The 24195-nt window shown below is 39.5% G+C and overlaps 3 protein-coding genes across 5 annotated transcripts; all 3 read right to left on the reverse strand.

The window, feature by feature from the left end:
- Positions 1 to 199: 199 nt before the first annotated feature.
- LOC131793328 (tyrosine-protein kinase Fer-like) lies at positions 200 to 9363 on the reverse strand. The gene is made up of 8 exons (XM_066168130.1): positions 9042 to 9363; positions 7829 to 8036; positions 6385 to 6695; positions 5295 to 5435; positions 4677 to 4999; positions 3243 to 4388; positions 2486 to 2753; positions 200 to 2228 (listed from the first exon to the last, which is right to left on the reverse strand). The coding sequence occupies exons 1-8, from the start codon at positions 9210 to 9212 to the stop codon at positions 1821 to 1823; spliced, it is 2976 nt and encodes a 991-aa protein (XP_066024227.1). The 5' UTR covers positions 9213 to 9363; the 3' UTR covers positions 200 to 1820.
- Positions 9364 to 9828: 465 nt separating this feature from the next.
- LOC131793418 (uncharacterized) lies at positions 9829 to 12576 on the reverse strand. Its single transcript, XM_059110835.2, is given in 4 exon segments — positions 9829 to 10074; positions 10827 to 11097; positions 12366 to 12519; positions 12522 to 12576. Coding segments are annotated over 4 exon segments (726 nt in total).
- Positions 12577 to 14577: 2001 nt separating this feature from the next.
- On the reverse strand, positions 14578 to 23918 carry LOC131793408 (uncharacterized). Of its 3 annotated transcripts, none has more exons than XM_066167953.1 (8): positions 23746 to 23918; positions 22595 to 22802; positions 20362 to 20672; positions 19271 to 19411; positions 18658 to 18980; positions 17225 to 18370; positions 16463 to 16730; positions 14578 to 16145 (listed from the first exon to the last, which is right to left on the reverse strand). In XM_066167953.1, exons 1-8 carry the CDS (start codon positions 23914 to 23916, stop codon positions 15738 to 15740), a joined length of 2976 nt encoding a protein of 991 aa, XP_066024050.1. In that variant the 5' UTR covers positions 23917 to 23918; the 3' UTR covers positions 14578 to 15737. The 3 variants fall into 3 exon arrangements, with proteins under 3 accessions (XP_066024050.1, XP_066024051.1, XP_066024052.1); XM_066167954.1 differs by having other exon boundaries at positions 22595 to 22849; positions 23746 to 23797; XM_066167955.1 differs by lacking the exon at positions 22595 to 22802 and having other exon boundaries at positions 23746 to 23854.
- Positions 23919 to 24195: the final 277 nt, after the last annotated feature.

The raw sequence follows: 24195 nt of genomic DNA on the forward strand, positions 1-24195 counted from the left end.
CTCATTAGTAATTATCCTTGCTGTCTCCCATGCAGTTCTTGTGATGTTTGTTTGGAGAATTTGGTATTGGATCCACTTTTATTCCCCTTACTGATATTTTTTCGTTATTCTCATCACTTGTCTGGTTGATATTATATTGATACTGTAAGGAGAAATTTTGTCTTGGTCACTCATGCGAGTGAAGGGTTAATAGCAGGGATACAAGGAAAACCCGTATTTATTGCCACTTTAATTATAATTTTCAAGCTTTAACTGCAGCGAGTCAGTACAGGAGAATAGTTTTTTAGCCGTTCCAACCATTTCTATCTCCATTTGCGTGCAGAGTTCCTTTATGTGCGTCATTTACTCTTTTGTCCTTTTTCTGCCCTAACTTAATAAGCCTCCTCTTCCTTCCTCGATTAAGTGCCCTCGTTCTAATATGCTCTCCTCCCCTCGCTGAGGGAACTACGGTGGTTAATGGACACGATACATTCTTCCATTTTTAGATTCCGTTTGTAGGAAACGATTTTGCCCTTGAGATCTCCGACGTCCTGTTCCAAGAGGGCTCGTACTTTTTCATCCATAGAGTTCAAAGTATAAGTAAAAGGTGTTGGAAGATCGAAGGAAGAAATAACTGGATTACGTCTCTATTTGACCTTTACAATCTGCGATCTTAAGAAACATGTAAGTCTAATTATCTTCGTAAATGCTTCGTTTATCAATTCTTAATTGAAAATGATGGGACTTTGTTTTCTCTTCCCAAGTTTGATCACATAATTCCGTCATGAAAATGTACGCTGCTCAGTATTGAAATTCCTTCCAAAGGAGCTTCTGTGCACGTCATTTGACCCTTTTTGTGCTTACAACTCTATCTCTGTGATTATTTAGAAGTAGATAGGAGATTTCTGACCTTCCTGCATCATATTTTATGTATATATTTAAAAGACATAATGCTTTATACGAAATTTTCAAGGAGTAAACGATCACAAGTGTCTTACACCAGATGGTGAAACTGACTCTAAAATCCGGTAAAAGCTTTCATACAAGCTGACAGAACAATATTCGCCTTCAGAATATTGTTGTTCCTCGTTCAAAATAGTAACAAGCCAACTATTTGTCAAAAGCCCCCAAAAAATAGGTCCTAAGGAGATTAATACTCATGATAGCCAGCTCTTATTAAAAGAAATCTACTACATCATTGAAACTATTGTATGTTTGTATCAGTTAACGATACTATGACAATATGACTGCACTATGCCTTTTTAACATAAGAGAACGGTCACTTGATTAAGACTTTCGGTAATCTCTTTTTCGCTTGCAAGATCTAGAGAACACCAGGACTTAAAGATTGTATACATATTATAACAATCATCCTGCAGAGATTTAGAGAACTGCCACGCACCACTCCTAAATTCCGTCAACTCACTGCGTAAGAATCTATGTATTTCACATGTATACACTTCTTGCGTTAATTTTCATGCCTAACGAGGCCACTTTTAGGCTAAGAGCAGGGCAATGGACTGACAACCCTGTACCGTAAAAAAAGATCGTCTCACAGACAAAGCAGCAGAGTAGCCATCTACATCTGTGCGCTTAGGCCTCACGGAATCATCTTAAGTGACACTGATCTCGATAGAAGTCCTTAGTACTGACTGAGACCAGAATAGGTTTCTATGATGTACGAACTAAGTTTGAAACGGGAAACCTGGCGCGGGTGAGGCTAATATATTTGCTATAAGAGTCATATGGGATATCTTACAACACTTTAAATCACTGTTGCTCCAAAACAGTCTACACTTGAAAAGTAAACAAATTCAAGGTGGTTGCCTAATAACCAGTGTTTACGAAGATGGTGCGCTAACTTCCTGAGAGAGTTGAGTCAACCTCTCGTAACACTCTCTCGCATCTGGTCGTTTATCAGGTTTTTCGTCCCAGCAACGCTGCATCAGATCATGCAAACCAGCTGGAGGCTTCTTTAAGCCTTCGACATGCGTAGGTCTCGCACCCCCAACCACTTTTTCGAAAACCTCATACACATTTCCTCCCACGTCAAGAAGGGCTCTGTTACCATACCACATCTCCCAGAGCATTATACCGAGGCTGTAGATGTCTGCTTTGTAATCGTACAAACAGGAATTGATCACTTCTGGAGCGAGATACACAGGAGTTCCCGCCAAGGTACCTGTGATCGCTTTGGCTTCTTTAGAAACACCAACATCGGCTACTTTCACAATATTTTCTTGCGACAGCTGCGGGAAAATTAGATAAACATTTTTTTGACATATTTTTAATACCAAAGTCCAAAGATTTCGACTGAAAAAAAAATTGAGTCAAATTAGAAATGGGTAGTCGTCAGGAAAGGCCGACTAGAAATGAATATATATATATAAACTGGGTGAAGGCGAGCAAATTAGAATTCGATGAAGTGCGAGATGAGTCTCGAAGGACGAAGATGATTACAATTATAAATAGTCACGATAACCATTAGTCCCAATTTTTAACTCACCAGTATATTTTCCAGCTTGAGATCTCTGTGAACGATACCTTGTCTGTGAATGTATTCCAAAGCATTGGCGATGTCTTTTGCCCATCCGATTACATCTCTCGCAGCTGTAGCAGTTGACGACTTTCCAGGTATATTGCTTTCATGCCGAAAAATGTACCTCATCAGGTTTTCGTTACAGAGCTCCATCACCAGTATTGCTTTCAACCGCTCCTCTTCCTTGTGCAGTGCTGCACCATAGAACTTCACAATAAAGGGATGATCCAGCTTCCTACATAAAGAAAATGTAGCGTAAACAGCTTAAACTTTTGAGACAGTATGCATATTCTCTATACTGTTATCTGAAACGTTTTCTGATATTGCAATCATTCCCTTATTCTCTTGACCTTCGTGCTCGATTCAGTGGCGATGATGTAAGGAGCAATCAGATACTTGTACCACTTAAGAGTTCCAACGGTACGGTTGGGAAAATGAATGGTGATATGCCTCACTGTAAAGGTTTTTCCTAATTAATATCCCGATGTGCATTAAAATATATGTAGATTCTGAGTGTTCTGAAAGCTTCAGAAGGACATCATGTAATAAAAATAAATCCTCTTATTACTATGGGCTTCTTGAACAGAAAAGAATCTAACGTTTAAGAAAATACCACATCAGCTACCCGCCAGAATATATTTAGTACTTCCCCAAGGTCTTAGCAAATGGGATTTCTTTCGTAAACAATATAACATCTCAAGATCCATAAAATAACAAAACCAACCTAAGTATCTCTGCTTCAGAAAGGAAGTTACTAACAGTAACTTCGAGTTCGTCGTTCCACACTTTCACAGCAACATCAACGGATTTATCGTCTCCTCGTATCTTCAATTTTCCTCGATAAACAGCAGCGAACGCTCCACCTCCAAGGAGTGCATCGTCTTTCCACTCCAGATCGTCGCAGCTAATGTCCATTTTGCGGACCTCTATGATGCCAAACAGGGCCATCTCATCCCTTATTAGCACACTCATCTCTTGTAACGGTTTGTAGAAGTCTTCTACTTCCTTCTTAGAACGGTTCTCATCTCTCAACTGTTGACACAACATTTTGTCCGCTTCTATGAGCTGAGGGATCCGATCTAAGACCTGCTTAAGACAAACCTGAGCTTCTTTAAGCTGTTCCATCACGAATGACTTTAGATGCTGTTCTTTCGCTGCTTCATTCAGATATTCTTGGGAAGCTTTTACCATAAAGGCACACTTATCTTTGTTGTACTGTCTTGTTTTATTCCAGTTTTCCAACTTCTCTTTAACTGCTATGGCGCCAACTACCGGGACACTGACCACCAGGACAACCAGACCAACTGGAACCCAAATTGGACTTGTGACCCCGATGATGACTTTTTCGGCGACGCTAAAGTCATCCGATGCCAGCGGGCCACCTGCTGAGTTGGCAGCATCTCCGGCTAGGACAGATTCCTCCAGCGTTCGAAGTTGACCCACGACGTAGCTGAACCTCTCCTGAAAGTATTGAATCAAAGAGGCGCGAGCATCGGAAAAGACTTGGTTCTTTTCTTCCCATTCTTCTATCGTTTCTTGAAGTCGATTCATCAGCGCCTTTTGGATATGATTCTTAGTCAGTTCCCAGCGTTCTTCAGTCTTTGGAGCGTCATCTAATGTCCACGAAGAAAACTGCTGCATAACCTCTGCAGACTTGAGGTATCTGGACAGTGTAGTCACAGCGTCGTCTGTCTTTTTTTCGAGGTACGACTGCAGCTCTTTGCTTACTGTGCCTTGCTGCCTCTCAATACTTTGAAGTCGGTCAGTGATAAACATCATCCTATCTATCATATTTTTACGATCTTTGGACGAGTTTCGAATGAACGCTTTCGTGTGGAGGGCCATACGTGCAAGAAGATAGTCAAGCCACCTAAGAATGAAGGAAATTTTTCAATTGACTTTTATACTTCGTCACTATATTTATTCATGCAAAGCATGGCCAGGATGAACAGTTTCTTGGCTTTTTTCGCACTAAGTTAACATTTTATGCACTTAATTACCTTCGGCTTATGCTTTTTTGTTTCCTGAAAAATGCATTTCACGCAGCCAATCAGAATGAAGATTTTTTTCATTCCTATTCTCAGAACCCAAAAGACATTTCCAACAGATGCTACTTCTTCAATAATCATTTTGTTGCTAAGGATTCAAAGCAATTTACCTCCACTGAATCTGTAGTCTTGCTTCAATACTTTTCAGAACCATGGACTTCATACTTTTCATTAGTTCAGCAAACTCTTTCGTGACCATTCCAAGCTTCTGAGCTTCAATGGCTTCTCTTGCTGACATATAAATGATCTGAGATTCTGGATCTAAAGAAGGCCAGCACTGCGTGAGTTTCGTCACGACATAGTTCTTTACTTCATCAGTTTCTTCTGGCGGTACCTGGTCCCACTTGTTGAAAACGAATAGGGCACAATTTGAGGAGGATTCCCTTTGTTTGTCAAGAGATACCCGTCTGGCGTGTTCGATAAGTTTTTCCACCTGAAGGCAAAGAGACAGAATCAGCTAATTGTCGACTTTTTCTGGCTAGTTCAGTAATTTCCCTTTTTTAAAACGGTTTATTAATGCCTCGCGTAACCACTATGCAGGAGCAACTCATGCTCGCTAAGTTCCTTCTTCTGGAACATTTGACAAAAATTTTCGAACAATTAAGTTACTCTCACACATCTTTAAAATAAAGGATTCAAAAAATGATACGAGTTTTGCAGCACATTTTTCCTTTAATATTTTTGCAATAAGAAGTCAATGCATTTCGCATTTAAAGTGTCCGGCTTACCCTATCTCGCTGTATTCCACCGGCATTGTCAGTTTTGATGACGTAAATAAATGCGAAAGCCTCTGGAAGGTACTCCTTAACTATGTCATCCATGATGGTAGATTCGCCAATTCCTGGACTGTCGACTATTACGACATTTTCCTAAAAGATGTAACAAGCAAAATATTGAATATGAAAGCGATCTTTGCTTCGATCTTCGATCTTGAAATCCCGTACAGGCCTGAATTTTCTTGAGGCCATATTTTCACCACTGCTTAAGAAGTGTTCATTACAGCGAAAATCCCTTTCATTTTCATTTCTTAATCCGCAGATCACATACATGATTTTCATATATTCACAGTCATTGAAGGAAAATATTGTCCTTGAGTATCCCTCTCTAGAGTGCGTTTCGATTTGTTGTCATAAGACCAAACTCAAAAGTAATCACAACAACCAATTAGAGAATTAGCCCAAAGAAAAAACAAGCGAAAAACTCTTTGCAGGGGAAAGCGCGAGTCAGTTGCGGTTGGTTTTGGTTTTGAATGTGCATGATTGATGAATTGACATGAGTTTTCTGGACCAATCACAGAGCGAGATTAAGTCAGGATTACTCTCAACTCTCAACCTAATGTCCTCTATATCTGTTCCTTTTAAGTGACATTTTGACATCCTTAACCGAATTAATCATCAGAATTTAGTCGGACGTGACTTTCAGTCAATACTGCCGTTATTCAATTATTAGTGACCGTAATAAGGATACATCAAAAGAGATGTGTGCAACTATTCATTTGAGATGACAACAACTAGTTGAGATGTCAACAATCAGTTATTGTGACAAAACAGCAACAAAAACCAAGTAAAATTCCAAATAAAAACGTGTGCAAGCACTACGCAGAATGGTAAATGATTTGAGAAAAGTTAGAAATTTGGAGACTTTAAATTTCTCTAACATCCCTAATATCAATTTCAATCATAAAGGAATATAAAAGACAGTTTTATATCGTAAAATATATTCATGCACGAACATTCTTAAGCTTGCTGACATCAATATTATGTTTCTAAAGGTCAGTTCTAAGACCCCGAATAATTACTGAGCTTGCTCATGTCTAACCTTCAACAGATTGTGTGGCCAAAACAACTCAATCTTTTCGTAATCTGAGCCCTTTTCTCTGTTAGTCTTTAGGTGGACGAATTCGGAAATCTGTTGAAGGTAACTCTGCTTGGAGGCTTCAGATGGCTCGTCTAAGACGACAGTCTTTGTGATATCCCCTAATTCTTTGTTTTTAAAGTGCGCCACCAGCTTTGGTGTATCTCCATATCTTAGTTCACAGATGGTGGATGTGGTACTCAGAAAGGAGTAAGGAAGAAGCTGCTCTCCAAGGATAAGATTTAACAAAGTGCTCTTTCCTGAACTTGTTTCGCCTGGTAAGTATAAACAGGTGAAAATAGGGAGGGAAGAAATAAAAAACATTGGTAAGAATGGGTCGATTCTACTTCAGTTACGTCGAAAAAGAGAATCTACTTCCCCGGTCGTTTCCACCAGAAATCCCAAACATAATTTCCTTTCTTCTTCTAATTTGTTTTCATAAAAAACTATTCCTCTTGCTGTCCACAATTATATAGCTTTCACCCAGATAGCAGCTCGAGGTTGGCCATATTATGTACCACGTTCAAAAGACAGACTTCCTTTAAAGGAACTATCAGAAATAGTCTTAATTGGTCTGGACAAGCAGACTCCCACTTTGTCCACTCGTTTTTTCATAAGTGTGTTGTATTTAATTATCAACCAGGCTGGCCAAGTTCAGCTGCAACCTGGTTTGAATGGGGGGGCCTGTGTACTAAGAGTAGGATGTTTGGGAAAAGTTGTGAGGTGAAAGGACAGGTCAGTGGAGCCCCTTATGACATACAAGAACCAAGTAGCAAATTGGATAATTGAAAATTTGCGAATAAATAAATGAGTAATCTTTAGTCCATCAATAAAAGTTAAATGTTGTGAGATTCAGGGTTTCCGTAGAATTGAAAAAGTGTTCGTGTGACTATCAAGTTTGATTAGACGATATTAGCAATAAAGTTCCCATTGTTAACCCTTTAACTCCTAAGAGTGACAAACATCTAATTTCTCCTTACAAGATCACCTCTGATTCACATATTCAGGTCATGAGAATTAAGGAAATGATCATCAAGTAAAGGAGCTCATGTTTGTTAAACAAAGTCTCCCTTTCAGTACCTTAGGAAATGTATAGAGAACAGTATGGAGAATATGCAAACTGATCTTAGGGTGTAAAGGGTAAATATTACTTAAGGGAGTATATTACACGAAAGCACAATTAAGGAAGGATGAAATATACTGAATGTAATTCCCTCAAAGAAATATACTTTTAATTTACTTTATGGCTCGATCACTAGCTTTCTAATTAGTTGAGGCTGGATTAGTATAATAGCTGAGTGAAGCCTTTTTTTCTTTGTTAGTCTTGAATTTAAGTCTATTGGTTGAGGAAGTTGGCGAAACTAAAATTTCAAAGCAATGCTAGTCTAATTGTTTACATATAACAAACCTGCAACAAGAACAATGTACTCTTTTTTCAGCAGATTTTGTTTGTGGGAAGCGATTTTTTCCTTGAGGTTTCCGATGTTCTGTTCCAAAAGGGCATGAACTTTTCCATCCATTCTTTGCAAGCAAACATCCGTGCGTTCGTAAAAACTGAACAAGGTTGCTCGTTTTCTCTCGTCTTCTTTCTTTGCCTCCGTCAACACTGAAAAGGCCTGATAAATGGCACAAAATGAAACAAATGCTGTGCATCAACATTCGCCTGTGTAAATTAATTATTACTTTTCGGTCTATTTGGTTAATTTAACCGTTTTACAGTCATTTTAGAAATTCTTGTTACTAATAACATCACTTCTACATACACATCGCTGTTCTGAGCGCAGCTTAATCTAGGTAATAGATTCATTAGGCTGGTTTAAGCTCAAAAACTGCCGCAATGCAACCATCGATAGGCTATTGTTTGCGGTAGGTTACCCATGATTACATATGTAAATATGCATGTATTATGTGAGCAAAAGCAAATTTTGATGTTTAGCCACAGCAGGAAAGAACTCCAACTCTTCGCGGAAAATTTCGAATAGTAGAACACATTTGTGGCTTCCTTTTACCGTAGAAAAGCATCAGGTCACTCCAGGCTTTAAGTTGGTGGTCATTTATTTTACAGAAATTACGCAAGCATTTCTAAGAAAATGAAGAAATGTAAACCTAATACAATCGTCAACATTTTCCCAAATGATTAAAATGTTTTCGAATAACAACCACTAAGCACAAGGAAAAAGCAAAATTGAAGCAGATTTCCCCAAAATTTATCAATCCTCGATGTTCTAAGAGCCGTCTTATCAACTTGAACCCTCGAGACTCGATCGTTGTTCAATCAAGCTTGCTAAATTACGAACATTAGTATGCATGATAACCTCTGACTGTGGAAGCAGGTGAATGCTACGATTTCCGTCCGTGGAAATACGGTTTCTTCTTTTACCATTCATTTCTGAGATGCCATCTTTGAATAGATTGCCATGGGATTAAATCGCAAACGATAGTTAAGTTAGAGTCGACAGAGCTGTTAAACAATTTGTTACTGAATTTCACGATATGGTTTGCGTCTACCATTTATTAAGGGTCACATCTAGATACTTCCGCCATTGTACTGAAAATGTCGTTTATCATGAAATTGAGTTTGCTGGTTGTTCATATTTATAAAGATACTGTAGGGTTCTCACCTCCTTTGCCGTCCAACTTGACTTCTTCTCTGACGACTGGAGTGTCTCTTTCACTTTTGCTTTCATTTGGTCCAACGTTTTCAGCCCTCTAGACGAAATGTTTAGTGTCGCCATTATGCTTACCATCTCCGAGATGTCGTCGATCTTGTCGATGTCTGGTAATGCACTCATGTTGCAAATCAACAACTTGAACACTTATGATCAAAATTTCATCAGTTTCAAGCTTAAAGAAGCTTTGAGAATTGCGAAAAAAGGAAAAACCTAAACCTTTAACAGTTTCGTTTCATTTATCACAGTCCAATTCACACAGGGGGTCTGATTACGGTAGTGCATTGTCACGGATCCATGCCACTAACGGTATTGTCTGAGCTTGTCTAGCAGTTCGCGTGACTAGTCACGCAGTAAGTAAATTACGAGAACAGTTATTCAAGTATAGGTATAGGTACATCGAGAGAGTTACAGGAAATGACGTTTTGTTGATTACAATCAGTGCTAGTATTATTGATAATGTTTCTCAAAGAGAAGCGATATATTCCAGAAATCGCAGGTCCTCAAAAATTGAGGTTAGGCAAATCGATATTTCAAGCCCAAACTCTTGTAGGGCTCAAACTTTGGTTGTCCTCTCTCTTTATCGTTGCTGTCTTGTTTTTTGTTTACTTTATTCATTCGTAGTGTCATTTTTTTTACTGGTTAGAACCAGCAGAATATAAACAGTCTATATTCCCTTGTTGGAACCTTGTACTTCGTGGATCGTTAAAGAAGTTTCATGCTGGTGAAGCACAGTGCGTCATGTGGTTTGAGCCACTTGTTCCTGGAGATCCTTGGGAGAAATGCCATGAAAGGCTCTCTTACCATACCACATCTCCCATAGCATTACACCAAAGCTATATATATCCGCTTTGCGGTCGTAGCGTCTGAAGGACGCCACCTCTGGAGCCATGTAGTTTGGAGTTCCCATTTGAGTACCTGTGATCATGTCTTCTTCTTTAGATAGGCCGACATCGGCTACTTTGACAACATCATCATACGATAACTAAAATGTAAAGCAAACAATGATTACCAAATTAGTTAGCTACTCTACTACTCTTTCTTTACTCTTAAATATCAACGCTGTTGTGTCTGCGTGTCACAATGGTCATATCCAACTGTGAAAACTGTTAAGAGCTTGCTAATTATCTAGAAAACTTGATAGATATTTATATACAAAAATGATTCACCTACCAAACCATAAAATAAGTTAACAGGGTAATTTAGGGTTTTCAACTGAGTTTATAACCTAAATTGGTCACCGTAAAGAGTTAAAAGGCTGAGGGAAGAGTTAGTGGTTGCAGCAATTAAAAGACAAATGACTAAAGGAGGTAAGTGTCTAAAGAAACCGTGCTGCTGCATCGGTGAACTAACCCCTTCATCAGTTGCTCTGACGAAGGGCTAAAACGTCAGCCTTATAACTCTTTACGGTGGCCAATTTACGTCATCAACTCAGTTGATAACACTAAATTACCCTGTTATACTCTCCCACCGACGCAGCACCACAGTTTCTTTAGAAACTTACCCCTTTTATAGAAGAAGTTACTCCATTAGGTGACTAGTCTATCGTGCGTAGTACGAGACTGTACGACTCAGATTCCGAGTCCATCAACCCCTCCGGCCACTCACCCACCAAACTATCATCGAGAATTTTATAGCATTTGTTCGACAGAGGCTATTTTTATTGTCCTGCTATGATAGGACGAAAGAACCCTTGACCTCCATCATTGTGCACGCATCTGATTATCTCCTACCTACCAATGTGTTTTCCAATTTGAGATCTCTGTGAATAATTCCCTTATTATGTATGAATTTTAAAGCATTGGCAATGTCTTTTGCCCATCCGATAACGTTTTTAGCAGCGGCAGAAGTTGTTGTAGAGAGACCACGTACGTTGTCCTGATTTCGGAAAATGTGCTTCATCAAGTTCTCCCTGCAGAGTTCGATGACAAGGATTGGTCACGACTCACCCTTCTCCCTCAGAAGTGTTGTGCCGTACATCTTAACAATAAAGGGATGATTCAGCTTCCTAAAAAAGGCACAATGGGAAATTGAGCTCTGAAACAATTGTTTGCTGGTCGTCCAAGTTTCGGCATCCACACATGATACCCGTCAAAACACTTTACGCAAATTAGTGTACAATGGTTACACTGGGAGGAACTCAAAACTTTTCAATTGGGTATTCATAACATGAAAAAAAAAAATTTTGTAGATACAGAAATGGGTTTCGGTCGGCATTACTACCTTAAAGACATTTAGTTTCTCCAGCTCCTTTTGCACTACAGTAAACGCAAATTTACTAAGTCATTTAAACGATGCCCACAATCCCAGACAAGGGAGGTCAGCGAACCAATCTGAGGCATTACCCTACCAAACTAAGATTAGGTTAGAATTTCAACCTAAGGCGTAAGCGAACCAACATCAGACTTATAATACTTTAAAAAGCCAACTTACTGTAGACGCTAAGGAATCACAGTCTGGCGTTAGAAAGCATCAGGGGAATCGAAGTACCAGACCTTGACGAATTAACCAACCATAATTTAGGGAACCGACTCACAGTTACCTCGTTTACTGAAGTCCTATGCTAGTTCGTTTACGTTTCAAGCTGGTTCGCTAAAGGCTTAACTGAGTTCGCTCACAACTTTAGATGGTACGCTAAAAATTAAACGTAGCTTTGTTCGCAACCAACCTAGGTTTGCAGGCTGACAACTCAAGTTAGGTGAGCTCATAACTCAGGTTGGTGCAATACAAGTTAGTTGGGCTCGCCAAAAACTTACAGATATAAGCTCGCCAATACCTCAAATTAGTTCGCTAACAACTTAGGTTGGTTTGTTAACAAGTAGCCGAGTTTGCTGACAGCTAAGTTTGGTTCGCTAACAAGTTAGGTTGGTTCAGTCGCCAACAAAATAGGAGAAGTGAGTCTGCTGGCAACCTAAGTTAGCTCGGTAGCAACTCAGGTTACTTCAGTGACAACTTTAAAAGATTTCGCAAGCAACCTGAGTCAGTGGTTTGTTTACACCTTTCGTTAACGACGTAGGTGAGTTCGCCCGCAACTCAGGTGGATTCGCAGACAACTTGGGTGAGCAGAAGTCGTCAACAACTTTAGCCCCCCATTTTATTTTGTTTTTAGCCTGACGTACGTAGGGGAGGAAATTGGCCCCAGATCCCCGCAAACTAGCGTCCCCGGCGCACGTTTTCAAGCCTCCTCAGTTGAATTAAAATAAGTTCCGCCGTCGCCTTCGCTAACATAACAGTGGATACAAAAACAACAACAACTGTAAAACTGAATAAACTAACCTTAGGGTATCTGTTTCAGAAAAGAAGTTTATGGCACTGCCTCTATTCAGTGCCTTTTCCCACAATTTCAGTGCCACGTCCAGCTTTAAGGTTCCTCGATAAACGGAAGCAAAAGAACCACTTCCAAGAGGTGATACTCGGTCGTTTTTCATCCTAAGTCCTCCCAACTGATGTCCATGGTACCTACTTCTTTGATGCCAAAGTCGGACATCCTTCCCTTAAAACTGAAGTTTTTATGTATAAGTCTCAAGCATCTTGCTGTAAACGTTTCTGCTGTGACAAGAGTTTTTAAGTTTTTAACTCTTCCTCGACGAGGGACATAACTTGTTGTTTGTCAGCCATCTTTGTGAGATATTCTTGAGAGGCCTCCGCCATGAACTTGCACTTGTTTTCCTTGTGCTCATTTGTTTTACTCCGATTATCCAATCTTTCTTTGGCGGCCATAGTTCAAATTACCGGAGCACTGAATAAAAGAGCAAAGAAGCCGACGGGAACCCAGATGGGACTCGTGACTCCCATAACGACTGTTTCTGTCAAAGTCTGTGGAAGTCTGTGGACCAGTTTTTGATGAGGTGGCTACAGTATCCGCTTTAGGGGAGTTCTGAACATTTTGATTCTGTTGCTCAACTCATTTGAAATACCGTAACAGGCTCTGTGTCAGTAAAGTACGAGATTCTGCGAAAACATTGTTCTGTATCTCCCACTCTTCGATCTTCCCCTGAAGTCGTTTTACTAATGCTCTTTTAATATTTTCCTCTGTCACATTCCAATCACCCCCGACGTCTGGTACATTATCTAATGACCACAAAGTAAAATATTGTTGAAGTTCTGGGGAGTTAAGGAATTTAGACAATTCCCGGGCAGCCGAGGTTTTGATTGTCGAATTGAGCTCTTTGTCTACCGCGCACTGCTGACTTTCAGTCTCAAAGTTCATCGCCTCTGCTACTGAAGGATCGCGTAGTGTTGCTTTGGTGCCATAGGCCATACGTGAAAGAAGGTAATAAAGCACCTAAAAAATAGAACATCACGAGTTAGCGCGAACAGCAGAAATTCAGCAAAGCCTGTAACTACAAACTTATTGTTTGAATCACCTTTTGACCTGTGAATCAATTAACAAATAACCAATTCAAAGCTATTCTCTGCAATTTCTTCAAACACTCATACCAAATTCTCTGAACTATATAACATCATAAGAATGGTATGGCAGACATTGAGGAGAATTACCAATGAGATCTTGGGAGCGAAAGGGTTAACAAAAAAACAAAAATAACTCCCCCCTTCCTGTAAGGTGGACGTTTTGGGAAAGTTCCACAACATGTGAGTTTTTACTTTTGTTGTTTGTAGATTTTTTTAAAAAATCTTTTGTTGTACCGTACAAAATTACCTTGTCTCTATGCATTCCTCCGTCATATACACCACTGATGAAGGAAATGAATGCGGAGGCTTCTTGAAGGTACGCCTTTGTCTTTTCATTTTTGGTGGGGGATTCAAAAGTTCCTAGGATCTCAACTATAACAACCCCGAAATTTAGTCAATCGATTTTAATCTTTAAGATTTTGTCTTGTAAAAGGGCAATATATATGGAATTAAAGAAACAACGACGTCGACGATGTGTCTATGTATCTAAAGCTTCCTCGTCACTTTTTGTGGACTACATAAATAGAAAAAAAGAAAGAATGACTGAAAGGATACGGGAATCGATGGAAGGAGTGACGAAAGGGTACATCGGTGATCTGGTTTTGAAGTTTTTCCCTTCCTTAAGGCAAGGCCGATCGCAGAGAGGTACAGAGAAATATCTTCCTGATCAATACTCGAGTTCCCAACATCAAACCACCATCAAACGCCTACTACTCAAGGCTTCCTCGAATAAGGCCCCCTCCCCCGACTAAGCGTACACCCCTTAGACCATAATGTCCAAAAAGCGCCCATCTCGAATAAGCGTCCACCGTCCTTCCTCAATTTCTTTAACCCTTTAATTCCTAAGATCTCATTAGTAATTCTCCTTGCTGTCTCCCATGCAGTTCTTGTGGTGTTAGTTTGGAGAATTTGGTATTGGATCCACTTTTATTCCCCATACTGATATTTTTTCGTTATTCTCATCTCTTGTCTGCTTGATATTGTATTGATATTGTAGGGAGAAATTTTGTCGTGGTCACTCAGGGGAGTTGAAGGGTCAACAGCTGGGATACAAGGTAAACCCGTATTTATTGCCACTTTAATTATAATCTTTCAGGCTTTAACTGCAGCGAATCAGTACAGGAGAATAGTTTTTTGGCCGTTTCAATTGTTTCTATCTCCATTTGCTTGTAGAGCTCCTTTATGTGCGTCATTGGCTCTTTTGGTTTTTGTCCTTTTTCTACCCTAACTTAAATAGCCCCCTCTTCTTTTATCGATTAAGTGCCCTCCTTCTAATATGCGCTCCTCCCCTCAACGGGGGAACTACGGTGGTTATTGAACACAATGCATTCTTCCATTTTTAGATTCCGTTTATAGGAAATTTTTTCTACGAGTAAACGATCACAAGTGTCTTACACCAGATGGTAAAACTGACTCTAAAATCCGGTAAAAGCTTTCATACAAGCTGACAGAATAATATTCGCCTTCAGAATATTGTTGTTGTTCCTCGTTCAAAGTAGTAACAAGCCAACTATTTGTCAAAAGCCCCCAAAAAATAGGTCCTAAGGAGATTAATACTCATGATAGCCAGCTCTTATTAAAAGAAATCTACTACATCATTGAAACTATTGTATGTTTATATCAGTTAACGATACTATGACAATATGAATGGACTATGCCTTTTTAACATAAGAGAACGGTCGCTTGATTAAGACTTTCGCTAGTCTCTTTTTCGCTTGCAAGGTCTGGAGAACACCAGGACATAAAGACTGTATACAAATTATGACAATCATCCTGCAGAGATTTAGAGAACTGCCATGCACCACTCCTGCATTCCGTCAACTCACTGCGTAAGAATCTATGTATTTCATACACTTCTTGCGTTAATTTTCATGCCTAACGAGGCCACTTTTAGGCTAAGAGCAGGGCAATGGACTGACAACCCTGTACCGTAAAAAAAGATCGTCTCAAAGACAAAGCAACAGAGGTGCCACCTACAGCTGTGCGCTTAGGCCTCACGGAATCATCTTAAATGACACTGATCTCGATAGAAGTCCTTAGCACTGACTGAAACCAGAATAGGTTTCTATGATGTACGAACTAAGTTTGAAACGGGAAACTTGGCGTGGGTGAAGCTAATATATTAGCTATAAGTGTCATATCGGATATCTTACAACACTTTAAATCACTGTTGCTCCAAAACAGTCTACACTTAAAAAGTAAACAAATTCAAGGTGGTTGCCTAATAACCAGTGTTTACGAAGATGGTGCGCCAACTTCCTGATAGAGTTGAGTCAACCTCTCGTGACAGTCTTTCGCATCTGGTCGATTATCAGGTTTTTCGTCCCAGCAACGCTGCATCAGATCCTGCAAACCAGCTGGAGGCTCCTTTGAGCCTTCGACATGCGTAGGTCTCGCACCCCCAACCACTTTTTCGAAAAACTCATGCACATTTCCTCCCACGTCAAGAAGGGCTCTTTTACCATACCACATCTCCCAGAGCATTATGCCGAGGCTGTAGATGTCTGCTTTGTAATCGTACAAACAAGAATTGATCACTTCTGGAGCGAGATACACAGGAGTTCCCGCCAAGGTACCTGTGATCGCTTTGGCTTCTTTAGAAACACCGACATCGGCTACTTTGACAATATTCTCTTGCGACAGCTGCGGGAAAATTAGATAAACATTTTTTTAACACATTTTTAATACCAAAGTCCAAAGATTTCGATTGTTAAAAATCCAGGATGCAACCCGATTTCAGCGAGAAACACAAACTCGCGGCTAATTTCCATATCTGACTACAACGTACCTCAATCGAATTTATAGCGTGGTCTGCCACAGGGTTCCCACGTAGAAGGCAGGAATACTGGGTGAAGGCGAGCAAATTAGAATCCGATGAGGTGCGAGATGGGTCTCGAAGGACGAAGATGATTATAATTATAAATAGTCACAATAACCATTAGTCCCAATTTTTAACTCACCAATATATTTTCCAGCTTGAGATCTCTGTGAACGATACCTTGTCTGTGAATGTATTCCAAAGCATCGGCGATGTCTTTTGCCCATCCGATCACATCTCTCGCAGCTGTAGCAGCTGACGACTTTCCAGGTATATTGCTTTTATGCCGGAAAATGTGCCTCATCAGGTTTTCCTTACAGAGCTCCATCACCAGTATTGCTTTCAACTGCTCCCCTTCCTTGTGTAGTGCCGCACCATAGAACTTTACAATAAAGGGATAATCCAGCTTCCTACATAAAGAAAATGTAGCGTAAACAGCTTAAACTTTTGAGACAGTATGCATATTCTCTACGCTTTTATCTGAAACATTTTCTGATACTGTAATCATTCCCTAATTCTCGTGACCTTGATGCTTTATTCAGTGATGATGACGTAAGGAGCAATTAGATACTTGTACCACTTAAAGAGTTCCAACGGTAATGAATTGTTGGGAAATGAATTATTGTATGTCTCACTGTAAAGGTTTTTCCTAATTAATATCCCGATGTGCGTTAAAATATATCAAGATTCTGAGTGTTCTAAAAGCTTCAGAAAGACGTCATGTAATAAGAATAAATCCTCTTATTACGATGAGCTTCTTGAACAGAAAAGAATTTTACGTTTAAGAAAATATCACATCAGCTACCGGCCAGAATATATTTAGTGCTTCCTCAAGGTTTTAGCAACTGGGATTTCTTTCGTAAACAATATAACATCTCAAGATCCATAAAATAACAAAACCAACCTGAGTAACTCTGTTTCAGAAAGGAAGTCACCAACAGTAACCTCGAGCTCGTCGTTCCACACTTTCACAGCAACATCTACGGGTTTATCGTCTCCTCGTATCTTCAATTTTCCTCGATAAACAGCAGCGAACGCTCCACCTCCAAGGAGTGCATCGTCTTTCCACTCCAGATCGTCGCAACTGATGTCCATTTTGCGGACCTCTTTGATGCCAAACAGGGCCATCTCATCCCTTATTAGCACACTCATCTCTTGTAACGGTTTGTAGAAGTCTTCTACTTCCTTCTTAGAACGGTTATCATCTCTCAACTGTCGACACAACATTTTGTCTGCTTCTATGAGCTGAGGGATCCGATCTAAGACCTGCTTAAGACAAACCTGAGCTTCTTTAAGCTGTTCCATCACGAACGACTTTAAATGCTGTCCTTCCGCTGTTTCTTTCAGATATTCTCGGGAAGCTTTCGCCATAAAGGCACACTTGTCTTTGTTGTACTGTCTTGTTTTATTCCAGTTTTCCAACTTCTCTTTAACTGCCATGGCGCCAATTACCGGGACACTGACCACTAGGACAACCAGACCAACTGGAACCCAAATTGGACTTGTGACCCCGATGATGACTTTTTCGGCGACGCTAAAGTCATCCAATGCAAGCGGGCCACCTGCTGAGCTGACAGCATCTCCGGCTAGAACAGATTCCTCCAACGTTCGAAGTTGACCTTCGACGTAGCTGAACCTCTCCTGAAAGTATTGAATCAAAGAGGCGCGAGCATCGGAAAAGACTTGGTTCTTTTCTTCCCATTCCTCTATCGTTTCTCGAAGTCGCCTCATCAGCGCCTTTTGGATATAGTTCTGAGTCAGTTCCCAGCTTTCTTCAGCCTTTGGAACGTCATCTAATGTCCACGAAGAAAACTGCTGCATAACCTCTGGAGACTTGAGGTATCTGGACAGTGTTGTCACAGCGTGGTCTGTCTTTTTTTCGAGGTACGACTGTAGCTCTTTGCTTACTGTACCTTGCTGCCTCTCAATACCTTGAAGTCGGTCAGTGATAAACATCATCCTATCTATCATATTTTCACGATCTTTGGACGAATTTCGAATGAACGCTTTCGTGTGGAGGGCCATACGTGCAAGAAGATAGTCAAGCCACCTAAGAATAAAGGAAATTTTTCAATTGACTTTTATACTTCGTCACCATATTTATTCATGCAAAACATTGCCAGGATGAACAGTTTCTTGGCTTTTTTCGCACTAAGTTAACATTTTATGCACTTAATTACCTTCGGCCTATGCTTTTTGTTTCCTGAAAAATGCATTTCACGTAGCCAATCAGAATGAAAATTTTTTTCATTCCTATTCTCAGAACCCAAAAGACATTTCCAACAGATGCCACTTCTTCAATAATCATTTTGTTGCTAAGGATTCAAAGCAATTTACCTCCACTGAATCTCTAGTCTTGCTTCAATACTTTTCAAAACCATGGACTTAATACTTTTCATTAGTTTAGCAAACTCTTTCGTGACTATTCCAAGCTTCTGAGCTTCAATGGCTTCTCTTGCTGACATATAAATGATCTGAGATTTTGGATCTAAAGAAGGCCAGCACTGCGTGAGTTTCGTCACGACATAGTTCTTAACTTCATCAGTTTCTTCTGGCGGTACCTGGTCCCACTTGTTGCAAACGAATAGGGCACAATTTGAGGAAGATTCCCTTTGTTTGTCAAGAGATACCTGTCTGGCGTGTTCGATAAGTTTTTCCACCTGAAGGCAAAGAGACAGAATCAGCTATTTGTCGACTTTTCCTGGCTAGTTCAGTAGTTGCCCTTTTCTAAAACGGTTAAAATGCCTCGCGCAACCGCTCTGCAGGAGCAACTCATGTTCGTTAAGTTCCTTCTTCTGGCACATTTGACGAAATTTTGAACAATTAACTTACTCTCACACATCTTTAAAATAGCAGATTCAAAAATTGATACGGGTTTTGCAGCACATTTTTCCTTTAATTATTTTTGCAATAAGAAGTCAATGCATTACATCAGTTTAAAGTGCCTTACCCTATCTCGCTGTATTCCACCGGCGTTGTCACTTTTGATGACGTAAATAAATGCGAAAACCTCTGGAAGGTACCCCTTAACTATGTCATCCATGATGGTAGATTCGCCAATTCCTGGACTGTCGACTATTACGATATTTTCCTAAAAGATGTAACAAGCAAAATACTGAATATGAAAGCGATCTTTGCTTCGATCTTCAGTCTTGAAATCCCGTACAGGCCTGAATTTTTTTAGGCCACATTTTCACTACTGCTTAAGAAGTGTTCATTATTGCAAGATCACTTTCATTTTCATTTCTTAATCCGCAGATCACATACATGATTTTCATATATTCACAGTCATTGAAGCAAAACATTGTCCTTGAGAATCCCTCTCTAGAGTGCGTTTCGATTGGTTGTCATAAGACCAAACTCAAAGTAATCACAACAACCAATTAGAGAATTAACCCAAAGAAAAAACAAGCGAAAAACTCTTTCCAGGGGAAAACGCGAGTCAGTTGCGATTGGTTTTAGTTTTGAATGTGCATGTTCGATGAATTGGCATAAGCTTTCTGGACCAATCACAGAGCGAGATTAAGTCCGGATTACTCTCAACTCTCAATCTAATGTCCTCAATATCTGTTCCTTTAAAGTGACATTTTGACATCCTTAGCCGAATTAATCATCAGAATTTAGGCGGACGTGACTTTCAGTCAATACTGCTGTTACTCAATAATTAGTTACCGTAATAAGGATACATCAAAAGAGATGTGTGTAACTATTCATTTGAGATGACAACAACCAATTGAGATGTCAACAATCAGTTCTTGTGACAAAACAGCAACAAAAACCAAGTAGAATTCCAAATAACAACGTGTGTAAGCAGTTACTATGCAGTATGGCAAATGATTTGGGGAAAGTTAGGAATTTGGAGACTTAAAATTTCTCTAACATCCCTAATATCAATTTCAGTTATAAAGGAATATAAAAGACAGTTTTATATCGTAAAATATATTCATGCACGAACATTCTTAAGCTTGCTGACATCAACATTATGTTTCTAAAGGTCAATTCTAAGACCCGGAATAATTACTGAGCTTGCTCATATCTAACCTTCAACAGATTGTGTGGCCAAAACAACTCAATCTTTTCGTAATCTGAGCCCTTTTCTCTGTTAGTCTTTAGGTGGACGAATTCGGAAATCTGTTGAAGGTAACTCTGCTCGGAGGCTTCAGATGGCTCGTCTAAGACGACAGTCTTTGTGGTATCCCCTAATTCTTTGTTTTTAAAGTGCGCTACCAGCTTTGGTGTATCTCCATATCTTAGTTCACAGATGGTGGATGTGGTACTCAGAACGGAGTAAGGAAGAAGCTGCTCTCCAAGGATAAGATTTAACAAAGTGCTCTTTCCTGAACTTGTTTCGCCTGGTAAGTATAAACAGGTGAAAATAGGGAGGGAAGAAATAAAAACTTTGGTAAGAATGGGTCGATTCTACTTCAGTTACGTCGAACAAGAGAATCTACTTCCCCGGTCGTTTCCACCAGGAATCCCAAACAAAACACCATTTCCCTTCTTCTTCTAATTCGTTTTCATAAAAAAAACTATTCCTCTTGCAGTCCACAATTATATAGCTTTCACCCAGGTATCAGTTCGAGGTTTGCCATCTTATGTGCCACGCTCAAAAGTCAAGACTTCCGTTAAAGAAACTATCAATAAATAGTCTTATACCCCATTCACACCAGCAAAACATGTTTTGTTAAACTGGTTTTCATTGAATGAAAATTATAAACAGAGAACTGAAAAACTTGATTTTCCATTGGATTCAAGTACTTGCTAACTTGCATTTCCAATGTGCTACATTCAAGTCAAAAATATTCGGTTAAATAGTTTCTATGAAGAAAAAAAAAATTAAACTGTGTTTAACAAAACAACTTTTAAACATGTTTAAGCTTTGGTGTGAATGGGGCATTAGTTGGTCTGGACCAACAGATTCCCACTTTGTACACTCAATTTTTCATAAGTGTATTGTATATATTTATCAATCAGGCTGGCCTAGTTCAGTTGCAACCTGGTTTGAAAGGGGGGCCTGTGTGCTAAGAGTAGGATGTTTGGAAAAAGTTGTGAGGTAGAAGGATAGGTCAGTGGAGCCCCATATGGCATACAAGAACCAAGTAGCAGATAATTGAAAAATGATGAATAAACGAATTAGTGATCTTTATTCCATTAATAAGAGTTGTCTAATTCAGATGTTGTACTAAAAGGACCTGAGAACTAATTTATTTACCAGCAAGAACATAAACAAATATGGCCGACGATTCGAAGATCAGCTTTGCTCGTGTTAAACCATTTCAGTCATAGTTTTCAATATGGCGTCTCGTCACTTACTCAACATGGAAAATAAGGGATATTCTGGCGCGTTGGGAAGTTTTTTGATGGGAGAAAATGGCAATTTTCAGGATATTTGGACGCTTCGAACTCAGTAGCGGTCAATTCGATCGAGAGCAGTTGACTTCATGGATGCACTTTCCTGTAATAGGCGAGTGTTTGGGATGGAGAACGACGGATTTTGAAGAACTGTATGGCGACTTAGGTCAATGGACAATGACAAAAGAACTGGCTCGGGAAGTGGTTTTTATTTATCGAGTCACTGAGAGGTTTGATGAATAGCAGAATCAGTACTGAATATGTCTCGATCGAGAGCGGACGGGACCATGAGCTCCTGATTGCTATATTTTAGAAATTTTACAAATTTCCCTACAGTTTCTTATATTATTTGGACGCCATTATGGACGAAATGCGCAAGCGCGGCCGCCATCTTGTCCAATATTTCTGCCGATGGATTAGAAGATATTAGCAATAAAGTTCCCACTGTTAACCCTTTAACCCCTAAGAGTAACAAACATCTAATTTCTCCTTACAAGATCACCTCTGATTCACATATTCAGGTCATGGAAATTAAGGAAATGATCATCAAGTAAAGGAGCTCAAGATTGTTAAACAAAGTCTCCCTGTCAGTACCTTAGGAAATGTATAGAGAACAGTATGGAGAATATGCAAACTGATCTTTAGGTGTAAAGGGTAAATATTAGTTAAGGGAGTATATTACACGAAAGCACAATTAAGGAAGGATGAAATATACTGAGTGTAATTCCCTCATAGAAATATAGTTTTATTTTACTTCATGGTTCGATCACTAGCTTACTAATTAGCTGACGTTGGATTAGTATAATAACTGAATGAAGCCTTCTTTTCTTTGTCAGTCTTGAATTTAAGTCTATTGGGTGAGGAATTTGCCGAAACTAAAATTTCAAAGCAATGGTAGTCTAATTGTTTATATATAACAAACCTGCAACAAGAACAATGTACTCTTTTCTCAGCAGATTTTGTTTGTGGGAAGCGATTTTTTCCTTGAGGTTTCCGATGTTCTGTTCCAAAAGGGCATGAACTTTTCTATCCATACTTTGCAAGCAAACATCCGTGCGTTCATAGAAATTTAGCAAGGTTGCTCGTTTTCTCTTGTCTTCTTTTTTTGCCTCCGTCAACACTGAAAAGGCCTGATAAATGGTACATGGTAAAACAAATGCTGTGCATCAACATTCGCCTGTGTAAATTAATTAATATTACTTTTCGGCCTAATTGGTTAATTTAACCGTTTTACAGTCGTTTTGGAAATCCTTGTGACTAATAACATTACTTCTAAATACACATCGCTGTTCTAAGTGCAGCTTAATTTAGGGAATAGATTCATTAGGCTGGTTTAAGCTAAAAGACTGCCGCAATGCAACCATCTGTAGGCTATTGTTTGCGGTACGTTACTCATGATTACTTAAATAAAGAAATGTAAACCTGATACAATCTTCAACATTTTCCCAAATGATTAAAATGTTTTCGAACTACAACCACTAAGCACAAGGAAAAAGCAAAATTAGGCAGATTTTACCAAAATTTATCAATCCTCGATGTTATAAGAGCCGTCTTATCAACTTGAACCCTCAAGACTCGATCGTTGCTCAATCAAGCTTGCTAAATTACGAACATTAGTATGCATGATAACCACTGACTGTTGAAGCAAAACTTTACAATTTCTTATTTTCAATCATTTTGCTAACACCCAGTTGTAAGAAATCGTTTATGGAAGTATCAATAAGTAATAAGCCGCCTTTTAGACTGCTCTACGTACTGTTAAGTTTGAACTTAGAGAAACATTTGGCGGGTGAATGCTACGATTTCCGCCCATGGTTTCTTCTTGTACTATTCATTTCTGAGATGCCATCATTGAATAAATTGCCATGCATGGGATTAAATCGCAAACGATGGCTAAGTTAGAGTTGACAGAGATGTTAAACAATTTGTTACTGAATCTCATGATATGGTCTGCGTCTACCATTTATTAAGGGTAACATCTAGATACTTCCGCCATTGCACTGAAAATGTCGTTTATCATGAAATCGAGTTTGCTGGTTGTTCAAATTTATAAAGATACTGTAGGGTTCTCACCTCCTTTGCCGTCCAACTTGACTTCTTCTCTGACGACTGGAGTGCCTCTTTCACTTTTTCTTTCATTTCGTCCAAAGTTTTCAACCCTTTGGACGGAATTTTTAGTGTCGTCATTGTGCTTGCCATCTCCAAGATGTCGTCGATCTTGTCGATGTCTGGTAATGCACTCATGTTGCAAATCAACAACTTGAACACTTATGATCAAAATTTCATCAGTTTCAAGCTTAAAGAAGCTTTGAGAATTGCGGAAAAAGAAAAACCTAAACCTTTAACAGTTTCGTTTCATTTATCACAGTCCAATTCACACAGAGGGTCTGGTTACGGTAATGCATTGTCACGGATCCCTGCCACTGACGGCAGTGTCTAACAGTCATCGTGACTAGTCACGCAGTAAGTAAATTTCGAGAAGAATTATTCAAGTATAGGTACAGGTACGTCCTCACAGGTCGC

The sequence above is a fragment of the Pocillopora verrucosa genome, chromosome 6 (assembly GCF_036669915.1).
Source record: "Pocillopora verrucosa isolate sample1 chromosome 6, ASM3666991v2, whole genome shotgun sequence".
Taxonomy (NCBI): Eukaryota; Metazoa; Cnidaria; class Anthozoa; order Scleractinia; family Pocilloporidae; genus Pocillopora; species Pocillopora verrucosa.

What these genes read in the sequence shown, in the direction of transcription:
- LOC131793328 (XM_066168130.1), bottom strand. Translation starts at nt 9,212, where the DNA reads ATGAGTGCATTACCAGACATCGACAAGATCGACGACATCTCGGAGATG. An exon ending in CAAGTTGGACGGCAAAGGAG is followed by an intron (nt 8,037 to 9,041) that starts GTGAGAACCCTA and finishes GCCATTTATCAG; the next exon opens with GCCTTTTCAGTGTTGACGGA. An exon ending in TCAAGCTGGAAAATATACTG is followed by an intron (nt 2,229 to 2,485) that starts GTGAGTTAAAAA and finishes ATTTTCCCGCAG; the next exon opens with CTGTCGCAAGAAAATATTGT.
- LOC131793408 (XM_066167953.1), bottom strand. Translation starts at nt 23,916, where the DNA reads ATGAGTGCATTACCAGACATCGACAAGATCGACGACATCTTGGAGATG. An exon ending in CAAGTTGGACGGCAAAGGAG is followed by an intron (nt 22,803 to 23,745) that starts GTGAGAACCCTA and finishes ACCATTTATCAG; the next exon opens with GCCTTTTCAGTGTTGACGGA. An exon ending in GTACATTGTTCTTGTTGCAG is followed by an intron (nt 20,673 to 22,594) that starts GTTTGTTATATA and finishes TATACTTACCAG; the next exon opens with GCGAAACAAGTTCAGGAAAG.